General features: G+C 36.4%; 1 protein-coding gene across 1 annotated transcript in view; it reads left to right on the top strand.

The window, feature by feature from the left end:
• The window catches only part of LOC125066301 (1-phosphatidylinositol 4,5-bisphosphate phosphodiesterase classes I and II), a 72,143-nt gene that overhangs the window by 36,917 nt on the left and 8,814 nt on the right, over positions 1–26,412 (top strand). Inside the window, exons 5-13 of the mRNA XM_047674335.1 lie at positions 7,365–7,550; positions 8,251–8,442; positions 13,397–13,579; positions 17,422–17,684; positions 22,352–22,509; positions 23,056–23,242; positions 24,270–24,427; positions 24,749–24,886; positions 25,053–25,286. Of these exons, the coding sequence (XP_047530291.1) occupies positions 7,365–7,550; positions 8,251–8,442; positions 13,397–13,579; positions 17,422–17,684; positions 22,352–22,509; positions 23,056–23,242; positions 24,270–24,427; positions 24,749–24,886; positions 25,053–25,286 (1,699 nt within the window). The remainder of the gene's footprint in view (positions 1–7,364; positions 7,551–8,250; positions 8,443–13,396; positions 13,580–17,421; positions 17,685–22,351; positions 22,510–23,055; positions 23,243–24,269; positions 24,428–24,748; positions 24,887–25,052; positions 25,287–26,412) is intronic.

Below are 26,412 nucleotides of genomic sequence, written 5' to 3'. Positions count from 1 at the left end.
TTTCCTGCGACCCAGTAAAGTAGATTTATTGGGGTTTTTTGAAACAGTTACCGATGGCGTTGTGTAGGGTAAAGGCACAGCTATTAATCTATCGAAAATCTTATTGTATTTTGTATTGCTATGACTTTGTTTACAAAGTGAATTATTGAATTAAATGCGTTACGGACTTTAGCTTACCCATGGTGGCGGGGTTTCGACGGTGTATGGAAGTTAACATTTCACCAAAGTCGATGGGTGGCGGTGACGCGTTACGGTAGGATGCAAAAGCGATCCCGTGGCCCCCGCCTAGGAGATGGAGAGGATATCGCTGATTTATAGTGGCTATTCCGGTGTACTAGAAAGCGTGCTTGGCATCCTAGGCTCCGGCAAATCCCAAATACCTTTTACTTCACGTGAGAGAAAAACCTAACGAGTTTTCGAAGCGATAAAAAAAAGGTCGGTGATGATTTTACCTCAGTTATGTCGTGACTGGTATCGTGAGCGCGATACAGTGCTATATATTTAGTGGACAGCAAACTAAAGCTATTGAATGTATTCCACGCCTTTTTTCTCTTGAACTTGCCCTGACCTGAAGATTTATGTATGCAATTGTAAACGTCTCTGTAAATCATCTGTCTGTCGTGTCGTCTCGTGGGAAAGAGAATATAAGAACCTTAGGCACAATGACTTTTGATTTAAAGTTTCGATGAATCTTTAATGTTGTTTTTCAGTAAGCTGTCTGACATTTTGCTTAAGCGAACGTATTGTTTATATCGTCTGTCGCGTGTAACGTAGTTTTGTTTACGAAGATCTTTGTTATTTCTATACTTTATTAAACGAAAACACAAGTGTTTGTGTTTTTAAGTATTCGTGTATTGTATTGATGATTTATAAGAAACAACAACGAGCAAGGTCGAGTGACGAAGCGCCGACAAAGATTCTTTATGTGAAGTTTTTACGAAAATCTAAAGTAGTTTTTATGCTGATTGAAATGACTTTAATGGTTAAGCTGCCTATTTTTTAATTTTGAAAAAGCGTAGCTTCGAATGGTCTAAAACTTGTCGCCTGTAAACTCTACCACTGTAAGAAGAATGGACTACATTTACAACGTTTAAGCCGTTACAACCATGGCATTTAAGATGCTATGGCCGCTGTATATACCTTTATTTAACATATAAACAATACGAACACGAAATTCCCGCTGTCACGGCCATAGTCTTAATGTGTAGCGAGTGAAACTGTGATGCGCAGCCGTTTATTATAACATTGTTAAATAAAACCTCCTCCGAAACGCGTAGCGTCTTCTGATATAAGTTTAATGTATATTAGTTTAGTCGTTTTCCAGGTACGCATTACAAATTAAAAACGCTTCCTTAGTTTTAAGTACCCATATTGATAGATTGCGTGAACCCAATACTTTTTACTTGGTGGTAGGGCTTTGTGCAAACCCGTCTGGGTAGGTACCACCCACTCATCAGATATTCTGCTGCCAAATAACAGTACTCTGTATTTTTGTGTTCCGGTTAGAAGGGTGAGTAAGCCAGTGTAATCACAGGCAAAAGGGTCATAACATCTTAGTTCCCAAGGCTATGTAAGGAATAGTTAATATTTCTTACTGCGCCTTTGTCTATGGGCGGTGGTGACCACTTACCATCAGGTGGCCCATATGCTCGTCCGCCAACCAATGCCATAAAAAATATGTTATGAGATTGGTTAAGAATAAATGAATAAATAGAATACCTAAAAGTAGTGTCTTACTTTGTATTAAATATTTATATTAGATTTTTAATTTATTTCACAATCTCAGCCAATCACCGCTTTAAAATGAGTACCTACGTACATTTTTCCATAATCATTTTGATACATATACATTATTAATCACACTCGCGATGGCTGACCAATACTAAGAAACTATATAAAAATAGATTTACAGATGAGAAAGTACTATGCCATACAAAAATGAAAACATGTTCCTAACTGGATTGACTAGTCTCCGGACTTTTCTGTACTTTTACAAACAACAAAAGTTATAAGTTATATAAAAGTTTAAACAAAAATAGGGCCTCGTATTTTGCATACCACCATTCTGCATTCAGCTTGAAGTTTATTGTAACTAAACTAGTTTTAGTTGAAACAAAAAAAGTTATGTGGACAGTCAGCCGTTTAAAAAGAGTTATCCGTTTGAATAGCTTTTGTGGCATCGTCACAGGCGGCCGTCTGTAAACAACACACCACTGCCGACTCCGGCTATTTCGTTTCATCGATCGAACAACTTCGGATACCTTAAACGACTTTCCGTTAACTTTGTTCTTGTTCTGGCGAGTGGTGCTGTTGCAGCTGTCCGAGTGTTTGCGTTCGTCAATAAATAAATAAAGTAATCTCTGGTCCAATTGCTAAGATTAGACGTTTTGTGTACACAAAATTCAGTTAATTTAATTGCGGATCTGGTGGCACGGCAGGGCCTCCGCCATGACGAGTTAAGCGAAGTACAAAGCACTACCTACCTATTTTTACACACATATTTTGACTAAGGTGTAGTTTGTAATGTTAGGTAATGTAGTTAAAGCGTATAGAGTTAGAAGCTTTTCTACATGAGACACGAAAATGTTTATGGTGGGATGAAGATTTTACACTTAATGTTCGTTCGAGTTTCATATTCCAAATGATTCTAATGAATATGGATCAGTGTTTAAAAATATGTATAATTGTTTAAATCTATTTCGATGGATTCTATGTTTTAGTATATTTCATATTTATTTGAAATCTATTGATCGATAAGCCTACGGTGTCTCATTAAATACTATACAGACTTTTTTTAATTCATATATGTTTTAAATAATTGTTGATAATAATCTAACTACTGATGCTAGGTGACCATCTTGATTCTTAAACGTTGGTACAGCAGAAATCATGGATGATTTATGATTTCTGCTGTTCCAACTTTACACTGTCCATACACTGCTGACAGTGGGAACTGAGCTAGACCGGCCTATAAGAAGCTGGGAGACACGAGAAACTTTCCGATTCAAAATTTAATTTGGTTATTTAATATGTAACATTACGCTGATATTATAATGCAATGTTATTATACACGAAACATTTTTCATTTTTTTTTGCTGGATAAAATACGTATTTTACAAATAGACTCAGTCGTGAAAAGTATAATCCTAACGTCCCTAAATGTCCTCGCATTACCATACCATTATCGTAAACTACAACAATATTTATGGTTTTTTATATGAATATGTCCGCAGTAGGTTATAAATTCGTATTTCATTAGTTGAGGTTATCCTACGTCAAGTAGCTTTTTGTATTCTTTCTCATTCTCATCAAAAGTAAAAACTCTCCCATTGATTTTATATGGTTTTTGTAGGAGTGTAAATATTATTAAAAAAATATGTAAAAAAATATTTCCGACTAAGCACTTGAAACCCTTTTGAACTATTATCTAAATCTGACTGGTATGTAATAAAAGGAAAGAAGGAATTTACATTCATAAAATAACTAAGAATAACATTTGTTTGTTGACGCTTTAATGTACTTTGAAAACTATGAGTAGGGCTTAGTGCGAGCCCGTTAGAGTAGGAACCACCCACTCATGATGTTCTCCCACTAAACAGCAATATATAGTATATAGTGTTGTTGTATTTCAGTTTGACTCGTGACCACGGGCACAAGGGACATGCTATCTTAGATGATTATTATCATTAAATAAAAATCTAAACTAAACGTTTGCGTTGAAATACACACTAAATTTTTATAGTGAATTAAAATAATTTTCGAATATTTGTCGTCCACTACGATGGGTAGTCCGTAGTCCTTGTGAAACGTGTTTGGCGTTAAGGTAACGTTAGTGAAACCGGAACATTTAGATATAGCTAGCTGTTGCCCGCGGCTTTGTTCGCGTGGAAGTTGAATATATTTACAGATTAACTTAAAATATTACGTTAATTTAAGACCTTTTTGTATTCAACATTGGTGTGTATTTCACCTCTTAGGGTAGAATATACAGGAACGCTTAAATACGTATCTACTCAATTTTAATCAGTAGCCCAAAAATAAAGTTTCATTCTTCTATAAAAATTTGAAACCCTATTTCACCCGCTTAGGGATAGAATTTCCAAAATTCCTTCCTTAGTGGGTGTCTCAATAAACTCAATAAAAAGATTCTACTCACCCTAACTTTAATAGTTTACGCTCGGCGATGATTAATCAGTCAGTCAGGAAATGTTATTTTATATCATAACAAAAGTTAGTACTGAGTACACACCTACCTGAATGGAATAATTAATATATTTTAGATAAATAGTCTGTTACTTTAAGTGACGTCGTTTTGCAATATAATTAAACCGCTAAAAAATCCGTATTTATTTTTGCAATAATCATATACATTATATTTACTATATACTTTACTGATAATAAACATATTATACAATGAAATTTATATAATCTCGGAAATATTCTTTGGAGAAAGGTGAACTTTTTTTTGTATTCGCAACCTCTGACTTAATGCTTCATTTGTCAAAGAAAAACGTTAATTGATAGCGTAAATTAAATAAATTTTAAAAACGCAGTAACGCTAACGCTCGTTTTATCGTTTAACAAAACAAGTGAGGCAAACCAGCTTTCGTCCGCGGTAAGGCGGATGGTTCCTTTCAGTCCGACCATAATTGTGTAAACCGATCTGAGTGCACCGTTAATTGTTAATTGGATGTGTTCATATTGGTAGATAACCGTCAGGAGTATTTTATTCGTTGACCGCTTGTTGATAAATGTATTAGAAATTTATGGATTTTAAATAAAATATATTATATCGATCACAAAGTTTTCGTCCACGCGCTGCAAATCGATAGAATCTCGGGTTTGGTAAGAAATAACAATAAACTGAGATGAAATTAATCGTAAACTTAGTCGATGTATTACTCAAACGAGTTAACGATCTTATTTTTTAGTGTTAAATAGTTTCACTTTAAATTCGCTCCGGATAAACCTTATTTTAAAGTCTCCATACTTTAAATCTTCATCATGGAACTCGATAAAAGTTATATCGAGAGGAGCCAGTGACTATGAATAATAATAGTATTTACTTAAAGCAATATTTTCAAGTTAAAGACAATTTTTAATGTAATACAAATTATATCGAAGTATTAATGTATAATTTTTTTTTATTTTTTTGTATTGTTATACTTTATTTTTTAATTAATGTATATATATGTCTAATCAGTCGACCGTGCATTTCATTACGAAAAACGAAAAAGTCTTAAGATTCTCGGAGGTTCTTATCCGGTCTCGATATAATCTACATTCATGGTAGCATTTAATAAACACCCACGTGAATAATACCATTTAAAGTAAAATATTAGAACTGTCCCCCTGCTGGGCAAAGCTTCTCTTTTTTGAGGATCTCACTTCACCCCGCTTCTGCAATGGTACACTCGCCCGCCAGATGGGGATTTCCTCACTATATGGTTATTTACCACCGAATACGAAATAAATTTTAATCAGAAATTAAGCTTAGTCTTCTAATAAGCAGACTTCTGGAATAAACCTGCCGTCGAAGTCACTCAGCAAACGGCAATGTGCAATTTACAATTAGACACAATTACAGCCCCTCGCTACCGAGGTAACTTCGTAGACAATTAAGTTTGTAGCATTGCTTACTACGAGATTCGTAGCGTTGATGGTTCGTAGCATATATAAATTCGTTATTGGTGTACATTGCTGTTTTAATAAGTGTTAAGGAGAGGTGTTAAGGAAAAAGGCATTTTGTTTCAAATGAAAGACTTTATGAAACGATTCTGCTTATTGTTTGAATTTTTAACTAGCTGTGCTACGTGGTTTTACCCGCGGTTGGATTATAAATGCCTGTTTCATACTTTAATTATGATTTTATTATGATATAAACTCCCTCAATAAACTAAATATCGTTCGTGAAAATATTTTTTTCATTCGGATTAGTATTTGCTCTGATTAACGTGTTCTAGAATTACTGACTACTTCTGGTGTGTTTTGTGCTTGACGAGAGATATTAAAAATTTCAGCAATTATATTACGATTGTATTATTACTTGTTCTGGTCTGAAGTACTAAATTGTTATATTTTTATAATTATATTTCATATAAGAATCTTTTAACGATCATAAACCCTTAATATTTTTTCCAACGTATCCGCTTCGGCGGCACATATTCAATTCGCATGCAAATGTTAACTGGTAGATTTACCTAAGCTCGATTTAAAAAGGATTTCCCCGATGGCAGCCTGATAGGCTGGCGGGTGAAGGGTACACATGGGGACGCTTTTAAAGCCAACTTGTTTTCCTTATTTGAATCTGAAATGTTATCTTTTGCTATAGTCATCTTACTATTTTAAAACAAAAGGGTTTTTTATTTCTGGCAATAGATCGAATTGAACTAAAATGTTTATAGTTTTAAATAAAAATGTTTTACTTTTCAAAAACTAAAAAAAAAAAAACTATTCGCTCATGTATCTTCATTTAATTAATAGAAAAATTTAGCATACATAAAATACAATATCGTCATAAATATATGTATATTTATGACACTTAACTAAATTATATATTAAAAAAAAAATGTGTATGGACGAAATTATAACTTGAAAAATATAACTTTTTGAAAAAAAAAATTATAACATAGCGACGTTCTTGAATTCTTCGTTACTGTGTGAGAAGTTCCCGTTTAATTACAGAAACCGAGAATAACTTATATTTTATAAGGGATCGAGAACGAGGCCCAGGGTAAAACGAGGCCCAGGATACAGGGTCCGGGACCTGACTGTATCTTGGGCCTCGTTCTCGGTGACATATATGAGTATATGGTGTAAGGATTTTTTTCTGTTCATACCATTTAATGACCCATTGGCCAGTTATCAGATAAACATAAAATTTTCCTTAAAAGATAATTTAGTTATTATTTACTTCAAGTAATAGGTAGGCAGGCAAATGGGCTACATTTTGCTGAGTGGTCACCACCCTTTATAAAGATTGCCGCAGTAAAAATATTAACCATTCCTTACATCATTTCAATGCGCCCCCGACCTTGAGAGCTGAGATGTTACGTCCCTTGTCCCTTTAAACCGAAACACAAAAAAACTTAGTTTCTTATTTTTTTTTGCGCCAATTCTAGTGGATGTGGTTAATTTTATAAATAAGTATTAAATGTTTTTGAATTAACATGGTTATTTTTATTACTAACAGTATTTAAAACAGGACATTTACCATGTTTTTTATTTTTATTTGGTGGAGCTCGATATTTCGACATTACCTACGAAAGTCTTGTTCACGAGACGCACCACCAAATAAACATAGTAAATATCCCGTTTTAAATACTTAAAGTATTAAATGATTTATACAAGAATTGTTCCGCCAGCATCGTCCGCCTGTTCGCACAAAACAAGGAAGATAAGAAGCGCGTTGAAAAAGCGCTGAGCGAGTCTGGGCTACCGACGGGGAAGAACGACACCATCAGTCAATCCAAGTTCCAGTTTGAGGATTTCTTTGCCTTCTACAAAAGCCTCACCCAGCGAACGGAAGTTCAGAAGATCTTTAATAATCTGTAAGTTAATAGTAATGGTTCATTTATGAATCGATAGATATGCAATACGAAAGCAAAACGAAATGATAATCGATTTACTTGTAATCACGTAACCTAGTTTAACACTATGCCTGCACCGTCTCGCGCCTTCTACTAAGAAAGAACAAGTAGATATTTCATAAACGATTCGGTAAAATTACAGAAGTTAACTTTACTCAAATGACTGATTGCGTAATTTCGAGAGTATTACGGTAAAATTAATGATTAGTCTCGTTTCCCTTTGCTAATAGTCCTCCCGGCTCGCAGTGGGGACGTCGTCGTCGAGACTGATTAGACGTACGCTTCCCATATTTCATTACCCCTGGTCCGTCCGCTTCTCGGACGACAAAAGCCTGTCGACTGAACTTGGTCCGTGATTACTTGTTTTGTATAAAAATACCTTTTGTATGTTGATTAATATTTTATCTTAACAATGTACCTGCTGCTGCTCTAAATTAGAATCGCAATAGCTACAACCAGCTCTATCGTTTCGCTACTGGCGGAAAGTACTGCTAAAGCATTGTTTTAATCAAATAAAAAGAGAAGATAGCGATGACTAAAATAAAATACTTTATAGAAAGAAACTAGTTCAGCACGAATTACGCAGAGATGCGAGGGCGCACAATTTTAAATTTCAAAACATTCCGCGAGGATTATCAATTATTCAGAGTATTTGTTGCAGCACCGACGGGAAGCCGTACTTGTCGGCCAACCAATTGGTCGATTTCCTCAACGACGTACAAAGGGATCCACGTTTAAATGAAATTCTTCATCCTTACGCCGATATTCAGCGAGCAAGAGATCTTATAAAGGCTTACGAGCACAACAAATATCACCAGCAGCGCTCGCAATTAACGTTCGACGGATTTTTAAGGTATATTTTTTTCATTATTAATATCTTTCGAAACACACCTTTTTAATTAAATTTAGTAATTAAGTTAATTATCATCAGAATCGAGACTGTGTTTTCTGTTTTCAAAATTTCAGCTCAATCGATCGACTGGAACTGTTTTAATTTTTTTTTTAAGATTCTACTTGAAAGTATTAACAGTTGGAATTAAATACAATCTTATAAAATATACTTTAATCAAGTAATCTCTAACGAGCACTTTTCAACGTTCGTGTCATTCATAGTCATTTCGTTGATTTAATTAGCCTTTAAGCCACCACCCGCTCGGAATGTAGATTCAGTCGCGGGAAAAGGCAAGGGACTCAGTGGTGACTCTTTCCGCCGACTAATTACAACTAAAAATTGCCTTGCATCGTAGAACGCAAAAATAATTGGTCTTCTTGCTTAAATATTCGTTACTTTAGAAAAAATCTAATTAAAGAAAGCTAACGCTATGTTAACTGAACATTTATTTGTCATATAAATACATTATTGTACGGTTTATCTTTCAATATATACAATAATGCAGTTCTTCGACTTTTACCTCGTGGTATCTGTACTATGCTTTTGGTGAGATTTGGTGAGACATATGATCGCAGACGGACAGCGTTTTCAATAGTGATATTTGAAAGGTCGATGTCCTGTAAATAAAACAATGTTATGTAGTAGAGATGTTATTTTAATTTTTTGCGTTTCGACAAATGTCCGTGTTGCACTTGTTGCACTTGTTGCACACTGTTGTTGCTAAAATTAGCTCGTATGCTACGACTTATGCATTTACCATTAAGTCCTGCTTTTGTACAAAAAATTTGCTTTTTAGGTTGTGCCGTAACGTATTAAAGAACGTGAATCAGAAACTAAATGTTTCTTTAACTGTTAAGAAAATGTAATTGATTTGTAATTTCGTGCACCGCGTCACCTCGCCGCGGGTCGCCGTGACACATCGAAACATATTATCTCACTAGCTGGTGCCCCCGAATCCGTTCGCGTGATTTTGAGCCTCAAAAGTAGAAGTATTATGTGGTTGACATATCTGTGTATCTCTTAGTCTTTCGTGGCGTTGTAGTTCCCAAAAAGTATTTGTCTAACGGCATACTGAATATTACACGATATTACATGTAGTGCCGTCGGGGATTATAGCAAATATTTTTTTGTAGTTGCGAACACGCGACAGAGCCACAAGAGTCACAGAATGCTAGCCGTTTGCACTGGACTCGCTTAAAAGTAAACGATATTTTTTTCTCTGAGAAGGAACCGGGGCATAAACATAAAATCATCTGCGCCGCACCCATTTTTACTTATAGTATATTTATTTTCAAATGCAAAGGGATGATCTAACACGACTGGAACTCTTTAAAAAGGTTTTAACCTCATCAGCACCGGTTCCATAACATCTCACAAACAGAAAAAAAATCTAAAAATCACATTTTTTACATTAGCAGCCCGTAAATGTCCCACTGCTGGGATAAAGGCCTCCTCTCCCTTTGAGGAGAAGGTTTGGAGCATATTCCACCACGCTGCTCCAATGCGGGTTGGCGGAATACACATGTGGCAGAATTTCGTTGAAATTAGACACATGCAGGTTTCCTCACGATGTTTTCCTTCACCGCCGAGCACGAGATGAATTATAAACACAAATTAAGCACATGAAATTTCAGTGGTGCCTGCCTGGGTTTGAAACCGAAATCATCGGTTAAGATGCACGCGTTCTAGCCACTGGGCCATCTCGGCTCTGAAAAAAATTACATATTTGTGATCTATTTCGTTACTAAACACCCCCACTACTATTTTTTCTCAAATATATTTTATGTACAGATTCCGATCAGTTACGATTTTACTATACGTATAGATCTACGTTGCGAGACTACGTCGATACGATATCTTAGGGATCGGCATTGTAAATTTATTTTAGTTACTTTATTATATATATGTATAATATAGTAACATCGAATAGAAGAAACCAGTAAAAATAAAATGTCTCTCAGTAAATTATATATTCACTATTCTTATTAAACTGTTCTCTGCAAAGAAATAGTTTATATTTAAAATTTTCATTTGTGCATAAGTTTCACTTTAGCGGTGGTCATACTTACTTCTTTTGCTTAAAATTACGTCCAAGCTTAACCTCACCGAGTCAGCCGGAAACAATTTCAGTTATATAAGAGGTAATATATAATAGTTAATACACATCGCGCGTTCGTGATGAAAAAATATTTTTGATATATAACACTTATATTGATTTGTTAACTGCGCTGAAATTGTATAAAATATACGATCATATTAGTATACTTAATATGTACGTATATTTAATGTACAAAATATATTCCAATAGAAATACCACACCAGAAGTTAAACAAATGAAGTGTATCGCACACACCAACACATCAATCGAACGCTACGAAATATAGATTATGACGATCCTCACCGCCGCCGTCGGCAAAAGTAAGCAAGAATGCTACACCGAGTAAACACCGCCGCGCCGCTCGCATGTTGATACTAGAAGTAGAACGGCGACTGATATACACATTATACACACACCCGCCACTCCGCGTTCGAACAATATCGGAAACGTAACTTCATTTTTAACTGACTACGAAGAAGCAACAAGTAGCTACACAGGCCATGAACTGGACCTTTTATTTTAAACTGCAGGTAGACGGATGAGTAAGTCGGCCATCTGATAGTAAGTGATCACCACCGCCCACGGATATTCGCGCCGTTAAAATAATTATCCCTTACATTGTCAATACACCGACCTTTAGAATTAAGTGAGACTGGTTCACTCACCCTCCCAATCGGAACACAATAACACTTAGTATTGCTTCTTGTCGGTAGAAGATGGGATGAGTCGGTGATACCTTCCCAGAGGGGCTTATAAAAAGCCCTAACACCAAGTAAACGTATATTCTGGTAAAGTTATATTCTTGTACTGTTTTACCTTCTAGAGCATAAGCTACCATTAAAATATCGTTAACTTCACCTCAGAGTGACGCGGTATTTGATTTCATAGTAATAAATCGCAACACGCCAAGAAGCAAAAATAAAATATTTACAAATATATTAAGCATGGTCTCAAATTAATTATTTTGTTTCGCAGATTGTGAAATTACGTAACTTGAATTTGATATATTTTCTGCGCTTTTTTATGGTTCTGTTCTCATTTATAAAACTAATTGTTTTATAAATATATTAAACAATTAATTTTTTTTTCAAGGTTATCTTTTACTTTTTATTCGGTACTTTTGTTAATTAAAAATTTCATATTTGCGGAATCTATATATTTTTTTTCTGCATTATTTAGACGATTCGTAAATGTCTCAAGCAACAGGTTTATTAAAATAAAGAAATAACTGCCCGAATAGAGTCGGGGCGTAAATTGGACAGACGCACCGAGAATAAGATAGTTAATGGTAATGTCTTCAAGAAATGACATTAAATCTTAATCGTACGAAGATGGGTTAGTATCACTAAAACGTGCCCTATAGTGTTTTTAATTCTGATAACATTAAAGTCGTAAACACCATCGACCCGGATTGTTTATGTGCTCCTTGCTTGCGTTTGTTTACAGGGAGACGGCTAGCCGCGGTGTTTATTGCGTTATATGCTCTACGTATATTTCATATATTGTCATGTTACAAGACTAATAGTAAGATAGTATGTAACATGTTACATCTTGTCCTGCCTTTTTTTAAAGAATAACCATTAATCGTTTTAAAAGAGCCGAGATGGCCCAGATGAGCCGTGATAGCCCAGTGGTTAGAACGCGTGCATCTTAACCGATGATTTCGGGTTCAAACCCAGGCAGGCACCACTGAATTTTCATGTGCTTAATTTGTGTTTATAATTCATCTCGTGCTCGGCGGTGAAGGAAAACATCGTGAGGAAACCTGCATGTGTCTAATTTCATGAAATTCTGCCACATGTGTATTCCGCCAACCCGCATTGGATCAGCGTGGTGGAATATGCTCCAAACCTTCTCCTCAAAGGGAGAGGAGGCCTTTAGCCCAGCAGTGGGAAAATTTACAGGCTGCTAATGCTAATGCGTTTTAAAAGAATCAGATTTAAATGTCACGGTAACGTTAAGTTATTTATTATAGTCCTTAAGAGCTCAGTGCTCCGGATTTAATTACAATTGATATATTAATTGATGTCAACTGTATCAGTGACATCAATTAGCTGCGGTCAATCAATAGTAGTCGTGGCGTGTCAGTTACGAACATAATTCATAATTCAAGAAGGAAACCTACTGTTGATTATCTTTAGACTACTAGCGCGTAATGTTGTTTTGAATAGTTCAATGTATTCCTGTTATCCTGTTTTCCCTACAAATGGGTATTGAGTTTGAGCTACGGGGAGACGACGACAGCCAAAGGGGTCATATCGAATGCGTCTTGTACAACACAACTTAGGCATCTCGTACGCCGTTGAGCTATATTGAGCTACATTAACGCCGTGTATATAAACGCAAAAGCGAGTGTGTTTGTTACGCTGTCACGTCTTATCTTCTCACATACGTGAAGTGAAAGAAGTGAGAACCATACGTGAATTTTAACCCGAGATTATATTCCGCATCGGAGTAGTATGATGGAAAAACCTCAACCCTCGAGTACTTTTGAGGCTTATCGGTAAAATTATGCAAACACAGCGTTTCTCACGTATTTCTCACCGCCGTGAATTAAGTATTTATTGGTGAAACGAGTAACTGCTGAGTTTTCTGTCGGTTCTCGGCACAATTTATACCTGAACCGATGGAAGTTTAGCTCAGTATAATCTTGTAAAATAACGACTCGAAAGAGCTTGTAAGAGTGTATTTGAATAAAGTATATTTTGATTCAATTTCACGTGAAAGCTACTCGACTTGCACCTGCATGCAAAGTAACTTTAAACACATCTCCGTCTATAACGTAAGGTCACTTCCTAACAAGGTAAATGCTTATAGGTTTCTAATGTCGGAAGATAATCCAATAGTGGCTCCGAACAAACTGGACCTGTGTGACGACATGGACCAGCCGCTCGCGCACTACTTCATCAACAGCTCGCACAACACGTACCTCACGGGCCACCAGATCACGGGGAAGTCGAGTGTGGAGATTTACAGGCAGGGACTTCTAGCGGGTTGCAGGTAATTACCTTATTCCATATATCGTAGACGCAGAATGGTCATGTGAGGTAAGGATTCGTTTACTGTTTGGCACTTGAGCAAATGGCCCACTTGATGGTAAACGGTCACCACCGCGTGTGGACATGGCACCGTTGTAAATATTACCCTTCTCGGAATAGTCGATGCGCCACCAACCTTAGGAACTCAGATGTTAAGTTCCTTGTACCCGTAGTTACTCGTATATTGGTTCATTAACTTTTTGAACAGGAACATAAGAATTCTAAATATTGCTGTTTTTTGTTTCAATATATGATGAGTGGGCTGTATTTATCCAGGCAGTTGTACGTTTATGTATATATAGGTGTATGACATTTTGTTTGACCTAGAGATAGGATTTGTATCCACCTATACATTAAATAGCAATCACAAATAACGTTTTTGAACACATTATATGAAGGACTATCCTGCAAGTGCGCACGAACGACTATTGATCAAATGCGTCCTTTAAAAGTTAACAATCAAGACGTAACACATAAGATAATTTTGTTACGATTACAAGCCGGCGAGGTCGCCCGTAATCAGCTGTTTCGAAGGTTTCATACGCCGGCTCCCAATTTTCCAAACATTGCTTCAATAAATTACTGTTAAATCATGTCCTTTTTAACGACTCAAACGTTTAGACAAGAAATATCAAGTTCGTATTTATATCGGCGTCTGTCTGTACGGATCGAACATTTTATTAGTTTCAATTTGTGTGCCGTTGATTTTTATGGCATGTTTGAGTGTAATGGCATTAGAGCTCACGTAGGCGGGCCTGTGCTGATATCCACTCGCCATTTGCTCTACCAGCAAATATCAACGCTGTCTTGCTGTGTTCGATCTGTATGATGAGTGAGCCGGTGGAATTATTGTTGAGATATAATTTCGCAGTTGTTAGGGCTTTTAAGATAAAAGTAATGGGTCTTAAATGTTTTGAATGTATCATTTAAGTATCCTATTATAACAAAAAATCTCCAAAAAGTGAGTCGTCGTTTTTATTCTAAATTGAATGTCATTTATTTTAATGAGGTTTTACAAATTGACGTTAATTTTCCCCGTTTGTCTAAACGCAAGAATTGTGTTTGAGACTTGAATAAGTAAAATAAAAAAGGTAGCCAAAAAACTGTGGCAGTCACGGGACGACCGGCTCAAGTGTGTTCACTAACACAGACACTATTTCCTTACTTGTTCGATCCGATGTTTGGCAACCTAAGTTGGCTTCGCGTGTTTTAAAAATAAATAAAAAGGAAACTAAATATTTAACTTAATTTAAAGCCTTTGTCCGACTTCTTTCGACTATGAACTACCCTGCGGATAGAGCACAACTCTAATTGCAGAATAGTCACGATACGATTACGATGTGCTTACATATCGATCTGATCAGTGGTTTACGTGAATCCTGCTTCTTATAATATTAACTATCGAGTTTGTGCGCATGGTCACGTGTTCGCAGTCGCATCGCATCCGTTATCAGAGCCGTTATCTTTTCATTTTGTAACGAACGAGATCTCCAAACGAATATAATGCGATTTTAATGCTGTAACGTATTAATATAAATACGCGTTACCGCGGCGCGCCGGACGACGGCGACGGCGATGTAAACATAAACACGGGCTCGCTTTATTGAATCGGTTTTTATGCGAGCGTTAACTGCTTGTCCGATATTATTTTTATCGGTTACCGCCGATATTTATTGCTTTCGTAACGTTTTTTTGATTTCGGGATATTAGCTCTCGATGGTTAGCCTCGACCTCGTATTCTCTTTTGTGCTCGTTATTACGGCAGAGGAATGTCATATGTGAGAGAGTTTTATGAAATTTGCTTTTGACGGGAACACATTTTAGAGGGTTTGTCGGCAAACGATCTTGAAGATGTCTCTTATCGTTTTTAGACCGAGTTTTCTCATAATACTACAGAATGTGTTTCTTTAGTATTTTGTCGACATTCATTTGAAATTAAGAAAATATTGGAATATAACCTTTATTAATAGGAAGAAAACTGTTGGGTGAGCTGCGTTGGCAAATAAGGCGAACCAAAACCTTTTGAAAGAATTAACACAATTGTAGTATTTGATTAGGTATTGTAACTATTTAAATATACCTTTTTTAAGTTGTTAGCTTAAACGTGGCATACTTGCGCCACGAATAGATGTGGGATATGCTTAAAATAATCAGCTGACTGTAGTGTGACCGCGCAAAAAGGGGCGCAATTATTAATTAACCCGTATCTTATCAAATGTGTGATCAATCTTGTTTAACGTTTATCAGGCTGTTTGAAACGATCATTCGTTATAGTTCTCCCGGAAGTGACACACACTTTGTTGCACCACAACACATCTGCTAATATTATAAAGAGAAAAGATTTGTTTGAACTCGATAAACCCTGGAACCGATACTTTTAATATTTTTTTCACCATTGGAATGCTACTTTATCATATCTGCCTGTAGTAAGTAATGTTATAATGCAAGCCAGCAAAAAAAGCGCTTCCGAGCTGCTTTATCCGCGTGCAAAGCGTGCTCACAAGTAGTAACTGATACAGTTATATCCGGTTGCAAACTTACTACTTTTTTGCAAATAATTCATTATACTCGTATGTACCAAATGTATAGAGTAGTAAAATAAAATATTATAAGGTAGGTATTGGTAGAAAAATGTCTATGTATATTTTGCGAGAAATCTTTAAATTTAAATTATCATAATGTCTCAGCTTTGACGATGTCTGCGCGGCACAGGCATTTGTTTCATTTAGACACAAGTAACGTCAATCTAAAGGATTTTAATTAAAATGTTACAATTGGATGTTCCTAACACAAGCTGGTACTTACAAGTTGTCAACAGTCGTAGCTCGGAGCTTGTTGGCGTTCGAATGGGGAACTCGAATGTCTATTTCATGACTTTTCGATATTTGATTTGGAACAGTAGTTTAGATGCCGCGGAGATTTTCTCGTTTATCGTACCACGGAGCACGACTGCATCTGACATGTTGCTTTAGTGACAGCGAATTGGGTGAATGTGGGTTGAATTTTACTCTTTTACATTTTCAAAGAAGCAATGCTTTTTTGAAATGACTTCTAAAAGTTGTTCTATTTACGATCGATGTACTTGCGAAAATCAGATTTATTTTTCAGAATTTTTAGAAATGCCATATTCTTTGGGACTGTTCTTGAAAAACCGAGTCGATAAACAAAATAATGTGAGAAGTGATATTAATGTCAATGTAATTTATTTAAATCTGAAAAATCAAATTTTATAAAAACAAATACTCTTTTACATTTCAACTTTTATAAATATAATATGATAAAACACATGTGGTCGTCCGCGGTTTCGCTCGTATTTTAGGGGTTGGTCGTCAGGTGTTAAGTATAAAAAAATTGCCTGTTCTTCCTTGGAGTTCGAGCTTAATTCATCACCGAACTGAATTTCATCAAGTTAGGTTCAGTGGCTTTACCGTGAAAGAGCAACAGACAAGCAGACAGACAGAGTTACATAGTGTTATAAAATATGTTTTAATATAATTTCTACGTCGCCCGTTGCATGTAGCGAGCTGAGAAATGGAACGGCATCTTTTGTAACATAAAGTAATATCAAACATGTTTTAGCGCCGGACCGATGAGCTCCGAAAATGAGCGCTTGTTCAGTGTGTAGTGCTTTCATTTGAATGTCAAATTATTCAAAACAGTAAAAAGAAATCGTCGATAGCTATCACAATCAGACGTCTTCAGGTACTTTTTATATACGATGAAGACGAGACAATTATTTTTCAGTAATGTTAAATAAAAAACTTTTTATAGATATATAATTATATTAAAGAATAATATTGCCAGGTGCGTGGAGCTGGACTTTTGGAATGGCAGAACAGAAGAACCCGTCATTGTTCATGGCTACACATTCGTCCCAGAGATCAGCGCCAAAGAAGTCTTGGAAGCGATAGCCGAGAGTGCGTTCAAGACCTCCGACTATCCCGTAATACTGAGCTTCGAGAACCACTGCAACCCGCGCCAGCAGGCCAAAATTGCCAATTACTGTAGAGATATATTCGGAGAAATGCTTCTCGACAAAGCACTAGATTCTCATCCACTCGAACCAGGTAAGATTTTAATAATATTCTGTAATTATTATGCCTCGTTATGTAGGTATAACAATATAAATGATTTCTAAGCGTTATTTGATTTATTGTTTAAACTAATTAAATATGAACTACGACTGGAATTAACCAAGTTGCGCGTTACGCACGTAACGTGCGTTACGGTTGTGCAGGGCGCGTGCGGGCGCTCCGTGCGTGCGCCGAGGTGCTTCAATCACGTGTCGGTTTCGATAAGAGAATGGGGCTATTATGTTTGTTTATTGCTCGCTACTACGTTCTGTAGGAATTATTACGAACTTTTATACTTCGTTGCTTATTTAATAAAACCTGAATTAAATCGTCCTGCCTCGTTGGGCTAGTGGTTAACTTTTGTGGCTGCTGTATCTATATATTGGAAATTGTATTGTGTTTTATACCAAGGACATTGGTGAGGTAAGAGGAGCTTAAAAGTTTTCTGCGTTACACTCTTCTGTCACAGAAAGCGCCTTATACCTTTGGTCCTGTGTCTGATCAATTTCCGGTCAAAGCGACTGTCAGTGTGAAAGAATAGAGTCTTCATCTGGTCTTAGACCAAGATACCTCCTGCACAATTGTCTAAGAAATTTAGCCGTCGCGTCGTGGAAAAATCTTAGGACATAATTTAAAGCTCAATATGGAATTTTAATTCTATACGGTCATAGACAAGGCAAATTTATTTTTAAATATAGAAATACTTTTTTAATAGCTGCTCAAACAAAGCTGCCGTCGGTTCCGGAGTGTTAAGTGTAATTTAATCCTGTAAAAGGACGACTCTAGAGCGCTCGCAAGAGCCTACTTCAATAAAGTACATTTTTATTTTTATCGATATGCGAGAAAAACATCGACCGAGTTCATGAATTAATGCTGATGTATAATAATATTATAACATAAATACTACACTACAATTGGAAGGTTTATTATTTTCTAGAAAGCATCTATTTGAACAAGAAATTCGCATAAACTATTTATTTTTTTATTAGTTTTTTGAATAAAATGTTAATACCTCTTAAATGTAACCCAAATGTAACCTTTAGCTTTCTCCCGCAATACAATAACAATATTTAATGTATAAATATTATAAATAAATTTATTGTATTCTACACATGCAGCGAGACGCTGTTTGTTTTGACTTGGACTTTTCTAAACACAAGTTCTTTCAAATTTATGTTCAATGCATACCGTGGCGTCAATAGCTTTAGTTATTATATATTGTTACGGTAGTTTGCCAAAAATTTTCAATTCATTAAAACAAATCTTATATTACGCTATCTTTATTCAAAATAAAACTTTAATGTTTTACTCACGAAACATGAGTTTTTTTATGATTTAAAATTGTTTAAACATTTGTTTATTTTATTTTAAAATATAAAATTAAGTGTAGTTGGTCATTTAATATCAATATTCAATCGCCCGAGTTAACTGTTTATAAAAATAAAATGAAAGAAAGCCAAACCTATATAAAATAAAACATATAAATTCAGACAGAGATCTGTAATTTGATTATGTAAAATCTTGAAATTTCAATGATAGTCTTAAAGTTACAGACTTTGAGTAAAAAAACTCACGGAGTCTTTTTAAGTTATGAATATATCTCAAAATTTGGTAAATATTAATTAATTAATTATGCTAAAAAAATTGTGGAATTAATTATTTTTTTGAAATCCAATGAACTGATGTAATATTGTATAGTATATCGAATTCAGAATTGAATAATCCGTTAGACGGCCTGACTCCACACTTGACCTTTCCCGCGGTACATAGACTTTAATTAGAGTCGGGAGCGGTAAAGGTGCGACGTTTCCAATAATAGAAATCAATCTCGTCTTAACGCCATTACGGCTCATTTTCTTCGAAACGTGCGTCTGCTGGCGTTTGATCAAGCGGTGAGTCATCGGAGACGGCCTGCGAGGGTCGAGTGTCGAGTGTCGCGTGTCGCGGGTCGTCTCGTGTAAACAGGGACAGTTTGATTTGTTTTAACAGCTACGTGTTTATGAGTTTCTTTCTAGTATCAAATTGTTAGATAGAGTTGATATTTATGACTAGGTGGAAATTGGCTAACATATTTATGACATTGTAAATTCTTAATTAAATATCATATTATTGTATATTGGTATTTATAGTTGGTACAGTAGAGTTTTTTTCTAGCAATGAATGCGCTCCTCGTATGATGGTGGGGCAGGTCGCTGGCATGCAAGGTTTAACTGACCGCAAAATATTAACCAAATATTTGATTTCTGAGCACTCAAAATTAAAATTTTTGTTGAATGCTAAATGATTAATTATTTGTTTGTATTTAACAAACAAAATTTACGTTAAAACCATATAATTGAGGTGTTAATTTGAAAGAGCTTCCAATAAATTCTTGTTTACGAAGCACAAAGTTTCAAAATAACCGTCTCCCGTAACGAAGTTTGATTTGCATATTTTATCATTTGTGGAATTGAATTGAATTTACAATCGTTTACGTAAAACAAATCTAATACGAGAATTAAATTAACATTTCAAAGTGTCTAATCCTATTTTTGATTTAAATCAAATAAACTTCGCCAAAGTCGAAAGTTTAATGAGTTTAATCGGATAATTGTTTAGATAGTTTTAGAGAGCGATTTATTTAAGTACAATGTATGTACTATTATACCCATACCTCCAGTTTTGACTCTCCGATGAGCTGTTGTCATCGATTCCTTCAAAAGTTATATATGTTTTTCTATTAAGTAAATTTTTATGTGTTTATTATTACCTAAGTCCCCGCGACTTCATCCGTAATAATTTAATTTTCCCGTAAGTCTCGTAAATTATGTGGCTGAGTATTTTAGTCGAGGTGAGGTAATAGTGTGCATCGTATCTCAATTAACTTATTTTATCTTTAGTTTACCTTTTTAAATACATATAATAATATGTAGAGAATAGTAACACATATATATTTTTTTCTTATTTTAAACCAGTAATTCAGCAATAAAATACAAATAAAGTATTACATAAATAGATTAGTTTCGTTTGATTTACTTTGCTTTTCGGCAGTTTGTTTTGCTAAAATATCTGACGATGATATGAATATACTATGACTTCTGAAAAAGTTAAAATATTATTGAATTCTGATATAAGTTACCTACATAAGTGTAAGGAAATTAGTATGACAAAACTTTTTAATCTGTTACACTCAAATAGGGTTGTATTAGATTTTTAAATACATTTACGCAAGTCGTTCAGTCTAGATCTATATGCAAATTCGGAATGATTTAATTTAGACATAAATTTCGCAAGAGGCTTTTACACTTTCTGTGGCCGTACGCTGTCGGTATCACTATCATTGTCTGCATCATAATCTAATATTCGAAATAATTCCTCATCACTGTTTAATTCCATAATTAATACAAATTATACAGACTTTATTTGCGAAAAACTAAAGTTATCGGCAGATTTTGACAGATAAGCGAATGACGTTACTAGAGATAGCTTCTTCTATCCGAGAGTAACTTGAAACTGTTTTTGAAATGCTCGTAAGCACGATTTGTATGAACGTTCCTATCTCAAGTTAGCTATCCGTCCTCCCGGTGACAGATGACTAGATGACAGATGATAGGTTATTGAAAAGAGAGTACGAGCAAAAGAACAGATTTGCTTTTCTTTAGTTACTGGAGTTAGGGATAGATAAGCTATTGAAAACGGCCGTAAGTCTACGTTTAGCTCGGCTATAGTAACAAAACTATATAAATCGCTAGTTTATTCTCATAGTAGTATACGTTAAATAAAACAAGTATTGTATCGATTACGTAATAGGTATGTGTATACATGCATTCGGTACGTATACGGTGAAGCGTATGTCATGATATGCAAGTGATTCTCACGTGTGTCACCGCAGCGTTAAATAGAGCGTGGAGAGTACAATGCACATTAAAAGAAATGCACTTTCTTCGCAACTTAGCCGTAAAGAAGCGTCGCCTTACTTTCCATAAATAGTTTTATGAAACGGTACGCAAATAGGTTGTGATTATGCACTTATGAAGCGTGCCAGCCTTCAGCGTCTACGCGTACGTACGTTCTTCAGACAAATGAAATCGTCTTTCCTTCAAGGTAAAATATTTATGCATTTATAACACGTGATAGATAAACATACATTAGGGGAGTTGACCGGTATATAAGCTTTCTGATAGTGACCAGAAACCAGTCTAAATATAAGTAGTACATTTAATATTGTCCCTCTGAAATATGGCTTTTAGGCCCCAGTACAAGGACCTTGTGTTTTGACACATAGAAATTTAAACTGCTGAGCTGAATCTTTTCAAACGCGAAAAGTTTCAGCGCTGCTGCGTTTTCGAATGCTCGATTTCTGGAATTGTTGACCACTATGACTCTCCGTATATACAACTTATATTTTGTGATTTTTTTTAAAATGAAATTTAATTGTGGTCAACTTGTCCGACAAAAATCATGTTGCGTATGGGGTGTCCACAACCCATAATATCAATATGACGTCACTATGTCTCCTCGTACATATAACTTTAAGTTTTATATTTCTCGGTTTAAAATAAAGTACTTATTGTAAACAAAGATATGCCCGACAGGTATAGTTTTGTTGAACTATATAAATATTATATAGCTCAACAAAAATGTAAGTAAACAGAGCTTAATTCATATAACTTTATTTATAGGAGGAGAGCTACCGCCGCCAGCGATGCTCAAGAACAAAATTATAATTAAAAACAAGAAGAAACATCATCACCATCACAAGAAAGAGGAGCCCGTGGTGGAAGAGGGCGATAAGAGCGAAGCAGTGCCGCAGGGGAACGGAGAGATTGCGCACGGGCCGGTGAGAGCTTTGCTTACAAACATGCGAACGAAAATGTGAATCCTTGATGTTATTTGATGAGAGACTGCAATGAAGGGAAAAGTGATTGAGTACATACTGTCATCGCCTCCCGCTCCAGGTGTGCCGTGTGGCCTGAAACATGTTTCTATATGTTTCTGTTTTCTGTCTATATTATTTTTCTATACAAAATTATGACTGTATTTATGTTTAATATAGATATTCGAAAGCATAACGATATGGAAACGTTTATATTGTGCCACCAACCGGCGCTCTCCGTGAATGTTGGTACACAGAAAGTTACTATATTGACCACTTTTATGTGTCGTAACTCACTAGACGACGCTGCAACACATCGAGTACCAAAATCGATACCAAGCAATCGACCTCTATTAAAATTCAATGACCGTTGACATTGGTGCAGTTCGTTTTGTAATATCATACAAATGGGTTCGCTCACAATAATCCTTCAGTCGGCTCCCACGTCGACGACGGGGGGAGACTGGGAGGCCCCGTTCCACTCTGCTATAAAAAGGTCTGTGGGCGCAGCTGGTCCGCCAGGGCTCGAAGGAGTCGTCGTCGTCGTCGGAGTCCGAGAGCTCCAGCGAGGAGGAGGGCGGCGGGGAGGCGGAGGGCGCGGCGGAGGAGGCGCGCGAGACGCACGCGGCCGCCGAGATCTCCGCGCTCGTCAACTACGTGCAGCCCGTGCACTTCTCCTCCTTCGAGAACGCCGAGAGTGAGCGCTTTGTGACTGTAGCCATCGTCCTTGATTATAGAGTGTGCGACATAACATCCGCGCGAAATTAGTGCAGTTTCGGTTCGCTTACGCACACCGCGCCCGTCGTTTTTGCATTATTCATAACAGAATTTAGTATTTTTATCGATAATTGGTTTTTTGATTGAATACCTTACAGAACGAGATATTGGCGCTTTATAATGCTAAGAACGATCAATTAAACAAAATCAGCTGCAGCATTACATTCGTCTGGAATTGAAATTTTTCTAATTCATTCGATTCATCTCGCTTCCAGTCCGCTGAAACTTGATTCACTATTGTATGTCTTAATTAGCGTATCTCGTAGGAACTCCGGATTTAGGTCAAGAGCTGGAGGAGTTTAGCTTCGCACAGGATTAAAACGTTCCCGCTAAGTCGTCGGGATAACATCTTGACGTAAGAACGATCGGTGACAGGATGACGGAGACTGCGTTTTTGAGCACTTTGGACTTTACAAATTAACTTCACGTCGCGTTTCATTAAAGTGCTGTAAACTTATTATCACGTACTCTGTGAATATTCAATTAGAGACACACAAGATAATGTAAAATATTAATCTACGGCATCGGGTTAAACTTTACCGTTTTATGTAGACATCATTTTTATAAATTCCCGTTCGGTCGTTTTGTGATGTTATGTCGTGTATAGTCTTTCTCAGAAGATTTTCGAACCGGGCTACTGGTTCTGGTTAGCGCATTCGAACAAATAAACCATTGAGCTTTATTATATATTATGTTAAATGAAAAACAGACGATCTGAAAAGATCGTATCCGAAGTCTTAAACGAAACATGATGTCAAATAATGCAATCGAGCTGCAGTCATTTTTTGTACTCTGTTCGTCAGCGCGTATTAGTTGAATTAGTTGATTACTTCGGGCTCCTGTGCTTAAATAAGTCAACATGGATATGGGATGGGATGCGATCTGCGCTGTTTATCCTCGTGTACTTGTAAACTCTCATATTCACTGTCGTAATACATTTAAACCAGAGAAGAACCGATTCTATGAGATGTCATCGTTCGACGAGAAGCAGGCGACCACGCTGCTCAAAGAGCGGCCGATCGAGTTCGTGAACTACAACAAGCACCAACTGTCGCGCGTGTACCCCGCGGGGACTCGATTCGATTCGTCGAACTTTATGCCACAGGTCGGTACATGGTTTCCTTACAAGACTTTAGATTACACGTTTAAATTAAAATTGCTACGCCGAGACACGACCAAGAGCACTTCGAAGAGCAGACACGATAAAAAAATTGATTGTTATTTTCTAACATTAGGTTTGATATACGATGGGCGGAATCTACATTTTACGAATGGGTTTAGGTTTGACATAATCCTGTGAAACGTCGATTCCAAAGAGCTTTTTGGAGCCAATTTGAATAAAGTATATTTTAACAAGAGAGTTATTAATTTCATTTCCAGATAAATTTTTCAGGTTTTGGTTTAATCGTTGAAATGTTTTTTAAAGGTATTCTGGAATGCAGGTTGCCAGCTCGTGGCTCTCAATTATCAAACGTTAGACCTCGCGATGCAGCTAAATTTGGGAACATTTGAATACAATCGTCGATGTGGATATCTACTTAAACCGGAATTTATGAGAAGAAAGGTATATAGTTATCATTAAAAAAAAAAACAAAATTAACACAAAATGTGGTAAATGTGGTCACTTTTGGTAATATAATATTTTTATAAAATACATTTTAGGAATCGGAGAGTTAAAAAAGATTTATACTTCAAAGCAGCGAAGGTACATAAATTATATTCATTTGCAGGATCGTCGCTTGGATCCGTTCGCGGAAAGTACAGTAGACGGTATAATCGCCGGCTCGCTCTCGGTGAGCGTGGTGTCCGGGCAGCTGCTGACCGACAAGCGGACGGGGACCTATGTGGAAGTGGACATGTTCGGTCTGCCGGCCGACACAGTCCGGAAGAAGTTTCGGACGAAGGTGGTTCCGAACAATGGCATCAATCCCGTGTATGGAGACGAGCCGTTTGTGTTCAAGAAGGTAAGTTTGTTTCGTTAATGTGAGTGTCAAGTGAGCTTTGTTGTATACTATCTGTATACTGTCTGTGTTTATATTAGACCCTGACATATGAAATTAGCGTTTTGTCGTACTGACCACTTTGGTATGAAATATCTCCTCTGGTTAAGAATTCCAAATTCATTTAGCTGTTAAATTTGAGTTTTGAAAACAGTCATTCATTTGTTTTTCCTCATTATTTTATTCTTTGGCGTCGCTTATGACCGCACGATGGAAAACATGAAATATCGGTATATTTACGAGTACGAGTTCTACCGTGGCACCGGTGCTGCAGAAACAGCTCGAAGGATTAATGACGTGTACGGCGTTCGAGTTTCAAAACAAAGCACGGGACGTTTTTGCTTTCAACGTTTTCGTTCTGGATATTTCGACCTTCAGAACCAACCCCGTGGAGACCAAAGTGGAAAATGAAGAATTAAAGGCTATTTGACGACCTCCATGGTCGAGTAGTGTGTACACCGATTTTCATGGGTACGCCACTCCGAGGTCCTGGGTTCGATTCCCGGCCGAGTCGATGTAGAAAAAGTTCATTAGTTTTCTACGTTGTCTTGGGTCTGGGTGTTTGTGGTACCGTCGTTACTTCTGATTTCCATAACACAAGTGCTTTAGCTACTTACATTGGGATCAGAGTAATGTATGTGATGTTGTCCAATATTTATTATTATTTATTTATTATTTGTGGAAGCGGATTCATCACGAAGCGCTTCAGAGATATCTGCAGGCTTCGGGGTAAGTGATAAAATTGTATTAATCAACTTGAAGCAAATCGGGATAGTAAAAAAACTTAAACGATGGGACCTCACGAATTGAGTGAATCGAACTTGCAAACACGCGTCGACTGCTGTGTTACTTTGCTCAGCCGACACAATAATTAAGGGATTTTAAAACGAATAATTACTTGTGATAAAAAGTGGATACTGCACGATAATAGGAAGCGCTCGTCGCAATGGCTGAACCCTGGAGATCCAGTCCAACCTAAACGAAAAATTTACTCAGAAAAACTTATTTTTGAGTGTTTGGTGAACTAGCGCCCGTGTCGTTCACTACAGCTTCCATTTTTTCCTGAATTTGGACAAATTCGTACAAGGAC

The sequence above is a fragment of the Vanessa atalanta genome, chromosome 9 (genome assembly GCF_905147765.1).
Source record: "Vanessa atalanta chromosome 9, ilVanAtal1.2, whole genome shotgun sequence".
Lineage (NCBI taxonomy): Eukaryota > Metazoa > Arthropoda > Insecta > Lepidoptera > Nymphalidae > Vanessa > Vanessa atalanta.
The sequence above is the reverse complement of the archived record's forward strand: the minus strand, read 5'-3'. Positions and strand labels throughout refer to the sequence as shown.